At 33.6% G+C, this 12,733-nt stretch overlaps 1 protein-coding gene across 1 annotated transcript in view; it reads left to right on the forward strand.

Annotated features, from left to right (window-relative positions):
* Positions 1 to 12,733, forward strand: part of LOC108686975 (protein Wnt-7b) — a 48,767-nt gene that overhangs the window by 28,421 nt on the left and 7,613 nt on the right. Inside the window, exon 2 of the mRNA XM_018192510.1 lies at positions 1,025 to 1,245. Within this exon, the coding sequence (XP_018047999.1) occupies positions 1,025 to 1,245 (221 nt within the window). The remainder of the gene's footprint in view (positions 1 to 1,024; positions 1,246 to 12,733) is intronic.

A 12,733-nucleotide genomic window follows, 5' to 3' on the forward strand; every position in this document is an offset into this window, starting at 1 on the left:
TCAGAAATTCAACCTGCTCGCCTTACATCTCCTCTCTTCTACGATCCTTTCTGAAGCCTGATACTCTCTTACCTCATCCTCCGACCCAGTACTTGATAATTCACCCTCGAGTACTTTGGAGCGCCTTAATATTTCATTGCTGATCGGAAAGGAATAACAGAATCGTAAGTGGTTCGTAATGAAGGGTATATTTATAGCTCTTTCGGAATGATGGATGAACCGCATGATTTTATAAATCATCTTCAAAGTGATATATCTTTCTATTATTCTTTCTTTTCTTAAAAAAAAAGAATTAAAAATACAGATAATCACTTTTCTTAAAGAATACTTAAGAAAAACGCTATAGGATATAAATTAAGCAATGAACCAGCAGGAGACTAAAGATATCAAGTTTCAACTTGTCATCGAATCGGTTTTAGCATCTGTTTATTCATAGTTTATTCATCAAGATGTCGAAGTTAAGACGATAAAGATAATCGTTGTGAAATTTTTAATTACTTTTCTAATCATTTGCTTCTTAAGAATTTTTTAATATAAGTTATCCCGTGTTTCTCATTTTATTATACGAGTATGAAATACTTGATTATATTTAAGAGAACAAAAACAAGACATCACGGAAAAAAACACAGGAAACTTCAGCAAATCTACAGTCACACGTAATATACAGACAGTCAATTTTCTATGTTAAAATAGCAAAGTTGACAGCTGAATAACATTAGCGATTTGTTAAACCATGAAATCTTCTTAGCTATCGATGTTGAATTCGCGTAGTAAATTATAGGTTTGCTGTACCACCCAATTAATTTTTTTTCCGTAATGTTTCATATTTATTACGAGAAGAAGGAACATAAAGCTAGATAATTATAATATCTTACGGCAAACTATTAAAAATCCTTCCTCTTAAAAATGCAGACTAAGATTCTCGTGTTAAAATATAATAGTTTCTACACGTACATCAAAATATTCATTGCTTATTTATCTTCTCACTTATATGTATTTCTCACGACGGATCTCTTTATTCCAGGGTGGTCGGAGCGGTGGTGGTCGGCGCGGCTGTCTGCAGCCGCATCCCTGGATTGGCGAAAAGTCAACGCGAGCAGTGCAGAAAAGCGCCGCACGCGATGCCGGCGGTGGGCGAAGGCGCCGCATTGGGTCTGCGCGAGTGCCGGCACCAGTTCCGACATCACCGTTGGAACTGTTCCCACGTATCCAACGATCAGGTCTTCGGTCACGTGGTGGTAGTGGGTAAGGATTGTTCTGTCACCAGTACTCGGTATTTATTACGCCGCGTAATATATCGTGGATGCTACATACGTATAAGATACTTGTACTCTTCGCGAAAGGCTCTCCTGCTTGTGTAAAGTAGTAGGTAGCAGGATGAAATTGCGCAGTTAACATTTCAAGTATCCGCAATAGAAACACTGTGCAATTGAAAACGTAAAAAAAGAAAAGTTTGGATATATGAGAATCCATCACTAGAACGCGCGCATAAAGTAGTATAGCTTATTGCCTGTTATGTATCAGTAAGTCGCGTGCGTGTTGGAATATCCTCAGTACATATATTATGTTACGAGTTAAAGAAGACACATGGTTGTTACATCATTCCCGCATTCTATTAGACTCGTACTTGTACCGCACTAATGATCTTTTCATTAATATCCTTGTGCTTTGTCATCAATTTATTCATTTACATTTTAAACGATTATTTCTCATTATAGAAGATTCAGTGATTAAAAATACAATTTCAGAACTAAATTAATAAATTCTCCATCTATTTTACCATAAAAATTACACTCTCGTGTAGTTATTGAATAATTGATCAGCGATTGTATATTTAATTCTTTCAGTCATTCTACTTAAATAAACCAAAACGGGCATTATTCACATGCATAAATATTTTTAGAGCTCATAATTTTATTTTAAAAAAACCAATAAAAAAATAATGTACATTAATATTCAGTAATATACATTCTTATATATCATTTTTTTCTTATATTTTTAAATAAAACCAATAAGAATATATTAATATTCCAAAGATTGATGGTAATATTAAGCCAATTTTCAAAACTTCATCCAAACTTTGATAAAAATATTAAATTCCTTTATTTTTCTCTTGAAGCTCAAAATCGAAAATTCTTAAATTAAGTTCTATCCGGATCTCTTTAACGCTAATTCGAAGAGACATTTTACGGCAGTGCTGTGTCAGAATTTTTATAGCGTCTAGAATTTTACGGATAAAAGACATGGTAGCGCATTTTTATCACTATGGAAATCAGAGGAACGGCAAGTGGTAGTGGACTACCATACATACACATCACATTCCAGTATAAAATAGGGTCTGGTTTCTCGTGTTACCGTTTCATCGTGACTGCAACTTGCACTCCAAGTACATAACTTATGTTCGAACACTAGAATCTATCTAGGACTAAGATTATCCTATATCCTTGCCGATTAAAAAATAATAAATTAATATAATAATAATAAACTAATATTTAGAAACATATTTAATATACATTTATATTCTTTAATATATATAGGTGTAGTAAAAAGAAATCCATTATTTTTGCATGAAATTGAATGGAAAAATAATAGATTTCTTTTTACTACACCTAATATGTTCTTCCAAATCAATTTTCTAGATAATTCTAAACTTCAGTATTCTAAAATAAATATTCTTGTACGATCTCTCGTTATTTTATCTGCAGTTAAAAGAGAAAAAGTTATCTCTCGCAAAGTGTAATTATTTAAAAATGTGCTCGATATATGAACAGATATCTTTAATCGCTTCTTAATTTTTGATGGTAAAGAAACAACCTAATATCAACAAGTTGCACGTCGTAATGGAGGATTCGATGACAAACGGCGAAAGCGATATTTTTTGAGAACAAGATAATCTCTGAGTAGAAGCTGATATGTGATCCAAAAATATTGTTAAATGCGACACATTTGTCATCTTGGCATTAAATACTACAAATGTGAGTCGAGGGGATAAATGTCCCACATCGAAGGAATATTACTCGGTTGTATTATACTGCGTGTTACATCATGAGATGTCAGACCTCGTGAACCTTTTAGATTTTAAAGAGAAAAGATACAACTGAGGAAAAAATTTCCATTAAAAGAAAAATTAATTACAATCATAATAATTTCTCTGAGAGACTAAGATATTTTTTATTTTATTTTTTTCTCATTTCTAATAAAAAGCTTTTAATTTGAAACATCCTGTATGCGAAGAAGAGCAGATGTAACAGCGCAGCGCTTCGTAATGGTGCAAGTCAGCGATTTTTCATGATTAACCGAACGGATTAAACCACCGAGGTAGAAGAATCAGAGAAGCTTGGTAAATACAATGTGATTTACGACGTGCAACGAGATGATCGTACTTTGTTCCGTACTCTTGCCATTATACAAGTCTCGTCTGTCATCATCGAGAAGCTCGTGGGTGACTCCTGGAATTCCACGCTGAATAAAGTGCGTATATAAATACATTGTAAAATCCTGCTAAAGAGATTGGAGAGAACATTATGATTACATGAGATATTTGCGTATTTCACAAATATATATGCAACTAATTATGAGTTTAGCATTTTAATTAATGACTATCGCTGCCTTTTTATTAAAGTTTACGTAAGACGGAGTGCGTTTTGTAGACGTGACATTGCGAAAATACGTGTAAATATTTATTAAAATCTTTTAAAATCTTACTGTTGTCACATCTGCAAGTTGAAAATGTCGTAGAATTTAAAATCGAAGAAAAACCCGTACGGTATGTTTTTTAAAAGAGCGAAAACGTTTACGTTCGCTCGACGACACGGACGCAAAGCAGAGAAGGAAAATAAGCGGCGATGCGAGGAAGTCGGACGAGAAATAAGAAGACCAGAAATTAATACGCAAAAAAGTATAAATAACGCTTATAAGAGACAGTGGGAGAGAGGATACAAGATGGAACAGGCAGGGCGGTCAGTTGCTAACTTAATTAGTAAAATTAACGGGGCCGCTCGACATGCCGAAGCTAAATGCAGCAATATATATGCTTTAAAATATTTTCCTGCTCTTAAAACACTTGCATTATGTATTCTATGTAATTTGCGAGCATGTGTGTAGAAGTAGAGAAGTCTCAAATTAAAAAAAAGTTCGATTGATACATTTAAAACCGCATCAAACAAAATTGTCAAACAATTTATATAGAGATAATCGTCAAGTTGTGTTTAAGATTTATGTTGCTAATTAAAAAAAAGCTATGAATAAACAGAATATAAATTTCTGGTAGCATTGTATATAAAGCGTTCATTCAGATCTTTGAAGATAATTCTTATTTATCAATATATCGTGAGAAAGAAAATTAAATACAGATGCCTCTAGAAGTTTATTTCTGAATGTCAAAATATTTTTAAGATAAACATAAATTCATGTCATTTTTTTCTCCACCTGTGATTCAATTACAATCGCGTATCGTGCGTGTCAAATGTTAATGATATAACAGATACGATTGTAATTCAATATAATTAGGTGCATCGATCGATGTCGATCTGAAAACTCGTTACAGAAGCTGCGACGCTGCTCAAAGCCGAGACATCGTGGCCCACTCGAATGAATTCTCGTGGTGAATACATTTTCATAAATTAGGCAGATTTATCTGGGAGGCTTTTCGAGATCCGAGAAAACGTGGGCGGCGATCGTCTAATCGTCTAAATGAAACGACGTAATTAAGAGATCCATTACGTGGACGATGGACCATATATTATCTGTTGTAAATTCAAGTGAAAACGTCGTTCTTGACCCACCAATGTCATCAAAATTACAGAAAAATTACAGAAGAATTTCCCCTTTTCTCTCTCTCTCTCTCTCTCTCTCTCTCTCTCTCTTCTCTCCTTTATCTTCTTTTTCTTTTTCTTTCTCTCGTTTATTCTTCCAATAATTAAAAGCACTCAGCTGCTTATAGCAAACGAAATCTTCCAAAAATCGTTATCTCGTCAAACTGTCGTTCTTATCAGCGAGTAATTCCGTACGAATACCTGCGACTCGCCAAAGGGCTAATATTATTTCGCGCATGACAACGTTATTCGGACAGCGTAGCAAACGAGCGATAAGCGAAAGCGGGAGGAATAGCCGAGTGACAAAGAGAGCGCGAAGGAGCTGATGTTCGTACGAGACACCAAATGTATCCTTTTCTGCTCTCCCTCATCCTCACCCTATCAACCCTTGGATAACACTGGCGAAGATACTGCATTAATGTAGCGTCCTATCAATTTCTGTTGCAAACCTCCTCCTCCTCTTCATCCTTCCGTACACTTATATCCGCTCTCGCGCTTGTACGCGTTTTTTTCATTTTTTTCAACTTCTTATCCGTCTCAAATAACTGGACTGGCCCACACTCGGCGCTCTGGCATGGACACACCTACCTACCTGCGTCTACCTGCCTTTACCTGTCTTTACCTGCCTGCTCGCTTGCCCGCTTGCCTACCTTCTTACCTGCCTGCCTGCTTGCTTGCCTGCCTGCCTGCCTGCCTGCCTGCCCGCTTGTCTGCCTGCCTGCCGGCTTGCGGTTCCTCCCCTGGTGCACAGTTGATGCATTCATTCTCCTGTTCCGCGTCCATGTATACTCATATTGAGCTATATCGCGTCGATGACCGTGCGAAATAGCGCACATGCCGGCTTCGACACACATAAGCACGCATATACAAAGTAACGATAGTACAAGCAATAGAAAGACGATTTCTTCGTGCGAAAAGATATTCAGACAGTAGAACCTTTTTACTTTGTTTTGAAATATTAGTTTTAAAAATTGAAAATCAATATTTATTGAGGATTTTAAATATCTTTACTGTTCTGTAAACAATAAGAAAAAAGGCTTTATAGTTTTATAATTTCGAGGGACACGCGCGGATATATATATATTTATTTTATATCGATAATTATTTTATCGATTATATCGATCATTATTTTATGTATCGATTAACCAGCTTTCACAAACTAATTATATATAATAATTATATCGCGCGGCAACGCGAATCGATTTATCTCTGTCAACATTCTATCTTACCGCTAATTTGCTCGATAGATTGTTTGAGAATTTGTCGGCTTACAGAAACATCCATGGGACGTTTACGTCCATGGGAAGTAAATCCGGCATGTACCTACATATCTACTGTCCAGTGAAATAATTAGATTAGATAATACGTGCGAGAGACACTACAGAAGAAACCACTGAAAGAGGAGTCGTTTTCAAGAATTTACGGTCGATGTTGCTGCATTTCTTTTACGATATCCTTCGGTTATTCTCGGAACTAATATTTATTCAAAATCAAATTATGTACTCGGGTCTGTTTAAGTAATTACGAAACTGCGATCAATCGTATACTTATGTATCTGACTACGTGATTACGTTTAAAATAAACTTGGACTTCGCACGCATAGTGTAACCATCGTAATTCGCCATTATTACCAATTTCGATTGTATACGTGTAGATTTGTAATAGTGATTGACTATTAGATATTGCCGTGTGTAGGAAGATGCAAGATAAAATTCCATGTAAAACTAAATGAGAGTTGTTTTCTCTATCATCCGAACCAGTGTCTGGCGATGATTTATCTGCCGAAGGCAAAGAAATGAAGGTGCGGCGGGATGACGAACGGGATCGATATAATTCAGCGTATTTTAGTGTGGAAAAGTGCCAACGGCAACCGGCACGGTGGATCCCGGTATGGATTGAGTTATGGACCGGTACGCTGGGGTGCTCGCTCTCGAGTCCCCAGAGGCTCTCACCGTCTGTGGATATAAGACCTCTTTAAACCGTATAAAAATAAACTAGTTAATAAATTAATATATCGCCAGCCCGTATCTCTTTCCTCGTTGACCGCTGCTGTGGACAAGTGCCTCTGCGAAAATCGCCAACGACTCGACCGGAGCCATTAATAATGATGTGCAAGTGAGTCGAGAGAAAAAGATAGATAGAAATGAGGACAGAAAAAAAGAGAGAGAGGGGGGGAGGGAAGCAAGACGATGAACTCGCACAGATTGTCGTTGCTGCCCTTCTTATTAAGATGTAACCGGTCATCGGAACGGTGTACGATAAGTACCTTCCAAGAAAACGCTCGAAGAGTGGCGGTTATAAGATTATTTTTTTCGGTTCTTTCGATAACAGGTACTCAATCTTCACGAGTTTCGCGCGGTTTATAATAACAAGCGCGATGATACCTCGCTCGTTTACAATGTCACGCGAACATCGTGAGTAATTCTATGCGCGAGTTCTCTGCAGCCCCGAGCAATATGTGTAAGGGGTTTAACCCTCAACCTTGTCACGACAAGTTTGCATGATTCAACCACAGTAATTAGTTGTTGAATTCTCAGCGCTATTCTCTATACCTTTTCGCTACTTGAATTTGATTTCTCTGTATCAATTCCAAAAATAAAATTTCATGAAATGTATTTACAAAGGAAGAATGATATTTGAAATATATAAAAATTTAATTAGATACAGATCTGAAAATAATTTTGGTGACTCGTTAAAAGAATCATGTAGAACGCTTAAATATTAATAACAATTAATAGCAAAAAATTTTAATATTTTAACAACTAGCGTTTTTTTTTTTGAGCGTCCTACATAATTATTTTGATTGGTCCAAACAAAATTATTTTCAGATTTGTTTCTAGCAAAATTTTTAAATATTATAGCAAAAAATCATTCTTTCTGTATGTATATGTATACCTTTTTTTATTTAATAAACGTTTCTTATATCAATTTGATATTAATGTAATTTCTTTCATATGAAGACTTGATAAAATTTGATAAACTATCTAGTTTGTGACATGTGACAAAATATTGAATTGGAGGTCAAAGTTCACTATCGCCAAACGCTGCAAAATGTTGCAGACAGGAACCTTATTGCGAGATTACATGTAATGTATCTGCTCATACGTGACATCGTGAGAGTCTTATGGCACGCTACATGTACATCGAGCACACGAACAGCCGTAAATCACCAGTTTAACGTAACTAACACTTTAAACGAGATACAACTATGAATCCTCTAGACTAACTCTGATGTGACCCCCCCGTTGTTTGTTGCGATTCACACGAATACGAATACGCATAATATGTATTAAATACATTACATGTCTACATGACAAGAATCTTGATCAATGTTTTTTTAATATCATATCTACCACATGTACCTACCGATACCTGAAAATTATATGATTTTTTTTTTATCACAGGTTTTAAAAATCTAATAAAATTATATATATTCAGGATATTTAATGACAAAACATGACATAGATGTTGATATTTAACAATAATAGATTTATATTATTTACTTAATAATTGCAATTAAGAAATAGCAAATGATTGTAAATTTACAAAACAATTACAAAACCTTTCAAAACTTTAAGAAATTTAATTTTAAAATTTTATTAATAAATCTTAAAAGCATGAATCGTTAATTACATGAAAAAAAAAATCATGCATAATTATTTGTCCGGATCAGTTAAGAAATATCAATTCTGTATCATTAAGAAACAAGATTTCTCCTCGAAAAAACAACTGTGAAGACATCCCGAAGTGAATTCGAATGCAAATTCAATGGCCAAACACAGATCGAATAAATATTAAGTGAAGATGTGTGTCTTAATTATAAGTAATTGGTTAATTGTCTTGCGCTAACTGATCGAATTTAATTTAACAGTGAAATAGGAATCGTGCAAGTTCTTATCAAATTTTGGCTAAATGAAATCCAATATTACTGTTGATTCTACATAAAAGAACATAAAGACAAAAACTAAATTGCAACTTCGTTAAAGTCGAATCGTTCATTAATAATCGTTCGTTATAATAACTCGTTAATTATAAACATTATGCCCTAATAACTGTCTTATTAGAGAGTAGTAAAAATCATTCATTGCACCGATGTCTTCAACGTAGTATTTTTTATCGTATTTTGCTATCTATGAATTTTAAAATTGCTGTTAATTTTATTGTAACCCGCATGTATGCACAGAAAAAATATACTAAATTTTAATGAATCATCTGTTTTAATAGTTATACCAAATAATTTATACTAAATATTTATTATATTATATTAAATATAAAGCTACAGTTATTTGGTGCAAGAATCATTAATTTGATTTGACGATCATTTCTGTTATTATAAATATTTATTTACTGTAAGTAAATGTTTAATTGGCTATTCAAATATATATTTATTAAAATTTAGTACATTTTTTTCTTAGTGTATATAATTGTTTAGATATTTCTTTGCAAATTGTACAAGAAAGAAATCTTATTGAATTTTACTAGGAAAATAAATATTCATGTTTGTTCCGTTTTCCTTTCTATTGTCAAAAATAGCAAACTTATTCAAACACAAAATACATGACATGTACGATTTCATATAATAATTACATGATACGATACAGTGTCAATTGCTCTCTATATTTTTTGATTGATTAACTCTCATACTAATCAATTTCAACAAAAACATGAGCAGCTCGCAATTAAAATCACGCCACAAATCTTTTTGTCGTACACAAAAAAAATATAGTCGCCCTATTTTAATCCATCCACTCGACAGCAGTTTATGATGATTGAGCGATGATTATTCATTGAACCGGTACGGGCGAGTCGTTTCAAATTATAAAAGAACGATGCTACACGGCAGTAAGAGTCGGCTCCACGTTCTTACCTGTAGCAAAGAGAGGTAAAACGTGCTGCTTTTTGTCCTGTCTCGGTTCATCCATCGTGACACAAAAGGAGAGAAGCGTTCTGGCTCGCGTGCATTACTTTCGCCGTCATGAGGGAGAGAGAAAGCACAGACTTTAAAATATTCCACCCCATACACTATCATCACGCAATTTGGTCTCATGAATAACTTGACACTTCTCTCTTTCTTTTTCTTTCTCTCTTTGATATAAGCTTGTATAGACGTCATGTAAGATCGGAAATAAAAAAATTTAATAACAATTATATAATTAAGAAACGTTTGTCGAGATTCGCGCGATCATACATGTATTACACTCTGCAAGATTTATGTATTTAATTTCTCTTTTTAGACATAATTTTTAAGTAGATTACTGAATTCAATTTGATTTTTTATTTATTAATCAAATTTACAATCACATAAGAATTTTTATCGTTGAATTAACTTGAATTCTATTCGTTAATGATCAATAAGTTCTTTCCGAAATCAATAGAATTTTTGACGAGCGCAAATTACAGTCAAATCTTGCTATTACTGTTACATAATTCTTAATATTTTCCTTCGATTTACATTTTATCCACTCATAAGTATACCTAAATAGCTTAGCATGAAGTATAAAATCTGAATAATACATAGAAAGAAAAGTATAAACAAAGATATAAAAGAATAACAAATATTTACTTGTCTCTCTCTAACAAAAAAGTGAAAAATGAAAAAAAAGATAGAAAGATTTTTCTTCAAGATTCTCTTTCTTCACTAAAGCATTGTTAATATGCTCACTCAGACTACTTAAAATATGCTCGTGCATAAATAAAAATTTCGTTCCATTCATGTATAGAATGATATATTTCCATTTTACGTGCGTAACTAAATGAAAACTGTGAAATAATGATAAATGATATCGTAGGAGAATAAAAATGTGTAGATTCTTAAATATACAGATGCTGGCAGAGGTTTTAAGAATAGAAAAATTTATCTCAGCACTGATTCTTTCTGACTAACAATAAGACCAGAATAACTTAGTCTTAATTTATTCGCCGATTCGACGCGCTTTAGCAGTCTACTTTTTTTCTAATAGCGTAACCGAAAGATAAAATTGAAAGAAAAAGATTTAAAGTAAAAGAAATCACGCGGAATGATACAGTAAAACGACAACATTCCGTTCGGGAAAAGGTAACTGTGTAAAAAGGAAATAATAAATAATAATTAAAAAATAATAATTAAATAATACATAATAATAAAAAATAATTTTCGAAAAGAGAACGTGTATCTATAAACTTCTTTTCGCTAATTCACATCCGAGATATTATTGCGAAAATCTTGATTAATGTATATCTTAACAAAATACGATATCTAAAAGCAAGCAATTTTTATCGAGTCATACTTTTAAAAAAATATCTTATATAATCAAATAACATATCTTTCGACTAATGCATATAATGTAATTCTCATAGATTAATAAAAAAAAAAAATACAATAACGTTTCATGTAGTTTGAATACCGTTCAGTGATGCTCACCATCGATATAGGTCGCGTGGGCGAGTCCAGCGAATGATCTGTCCTCCTGTGATAAACGCCGTAGGCGAATAAGGATTCCCTGTACACACAATGTCCACGACAAGGGAGACAGGGACACGCGAACTTTTAACCTCGACACGACGAGTGAGAGAAAAGGGAGATAAAGCGCGAGAGAAAGCACGCTCCACATGCATACACACGCGTGCATACAAGCTAGCGGACAAATGTTTTTTTTTTTTCATACGACGAAATAAAGATCTCGTCCAACATAAGAAGGGTACAAGGAGAGAACACCGTCGGTGGTGGGTCCGTTTCACCAAGGTGGTAACTTTCTTATCGTCCACCCACCGAGAGTTAGTTTATGGTATACATCTTGTATACATCTCACACGCGTAAAGAATTAAAATCAGGAATCTTAACCGAAATAACATTTCAATCTGATTACAGCCTAATATAAAATTTAATAATTTATTTTTTTATTTCGATCGATTTTTAGCCGATGGCAAAAAAAATTTAAATCATTTATTTATAGTCTCTTTGGTTATAGTATATAATTTTTTACTAAATATATAATATATAATTTTTATTAAATATGTATAGTATACAATTTTTTCCTAATTTAACTTAACCTAACCTAACCGGAATAATATTTCAATCTGATTACAGCCTAATATAAAATTTAATAATTTACTTTTTTTATTTCGACCGATTTTTAGCCGATGGCAAAAAAAATTAAAATAATTTATTTATAGTCTCTTTGGTTGTAGTATATAATTTTTTAATAACTATTCTTTTCCAAAGAAATATGCATCGTTAAAGAAATCTCATTCCATAACATTCTTCAAAATAACGAGATATATCTTTCTAGTTGAGAATCAAATCGTTTCTCGTCCCCTTTCATTGCGAGACAAGTAACGAGTCAGGATATCACCTCGATGGAGTGGTAATATCGCATGGATACACGCGAAATACTTTATTGCCTGATAGGATCGGACTCGTTATCTTTAATAAGATCGACTCACATAAAATCGCGGAGAATATAATAATGGAGCATCGGGCAAAAAAATGTCTTACTGCCATTGGACAATGTAAGCCTTGTGGGTGGATGCGTGACGCATCGCCATTTGAGATCCACTGCCATCAATGTATTTCTCCATCGTAACAAGAACTAAGAAGGAGTAAGATGCGAAATTTAACCCTTCTGAAGATCATTTCGTGCAAGTTTTAATACCGGCTGCGTATTAACTCGAGATTCTCGCCTTAATTAAAGTTCCATGTTTAAATAGTCTGATTCCTTAAGGACTGATTGAGTCTGATTACGTCTCACATAAGATGCATCAACTTGCCTATTCCACTATCGGTAAGACTTAAAAATTGTGTAATTATTTGACAAATGATGTTCATATCTTACCAGAGGAGTGATTATTTTTCTCAGATGGATATGTAAAATTAAATAGTAAAATTAAAAAAATATATTTTATGTTAATAAAACATCGATAGGATATTCTATATATATATA

This window comes from Atta colombica, unplaced genomic scaffold (assembly GCF_001594045.1).
Source record: "Atta colombica isolate Treedump-2 unplaced genomic scaffold, Acol1.0 scaffold198, whole genome shotgun sequence".
In the NCBI taxonomy this organism is placed as follows: Eukaryota; Metazoa; Arthropoda; class Insecta; order Hymenoptera; family Formicidae; genus Atta; species Atta colombica.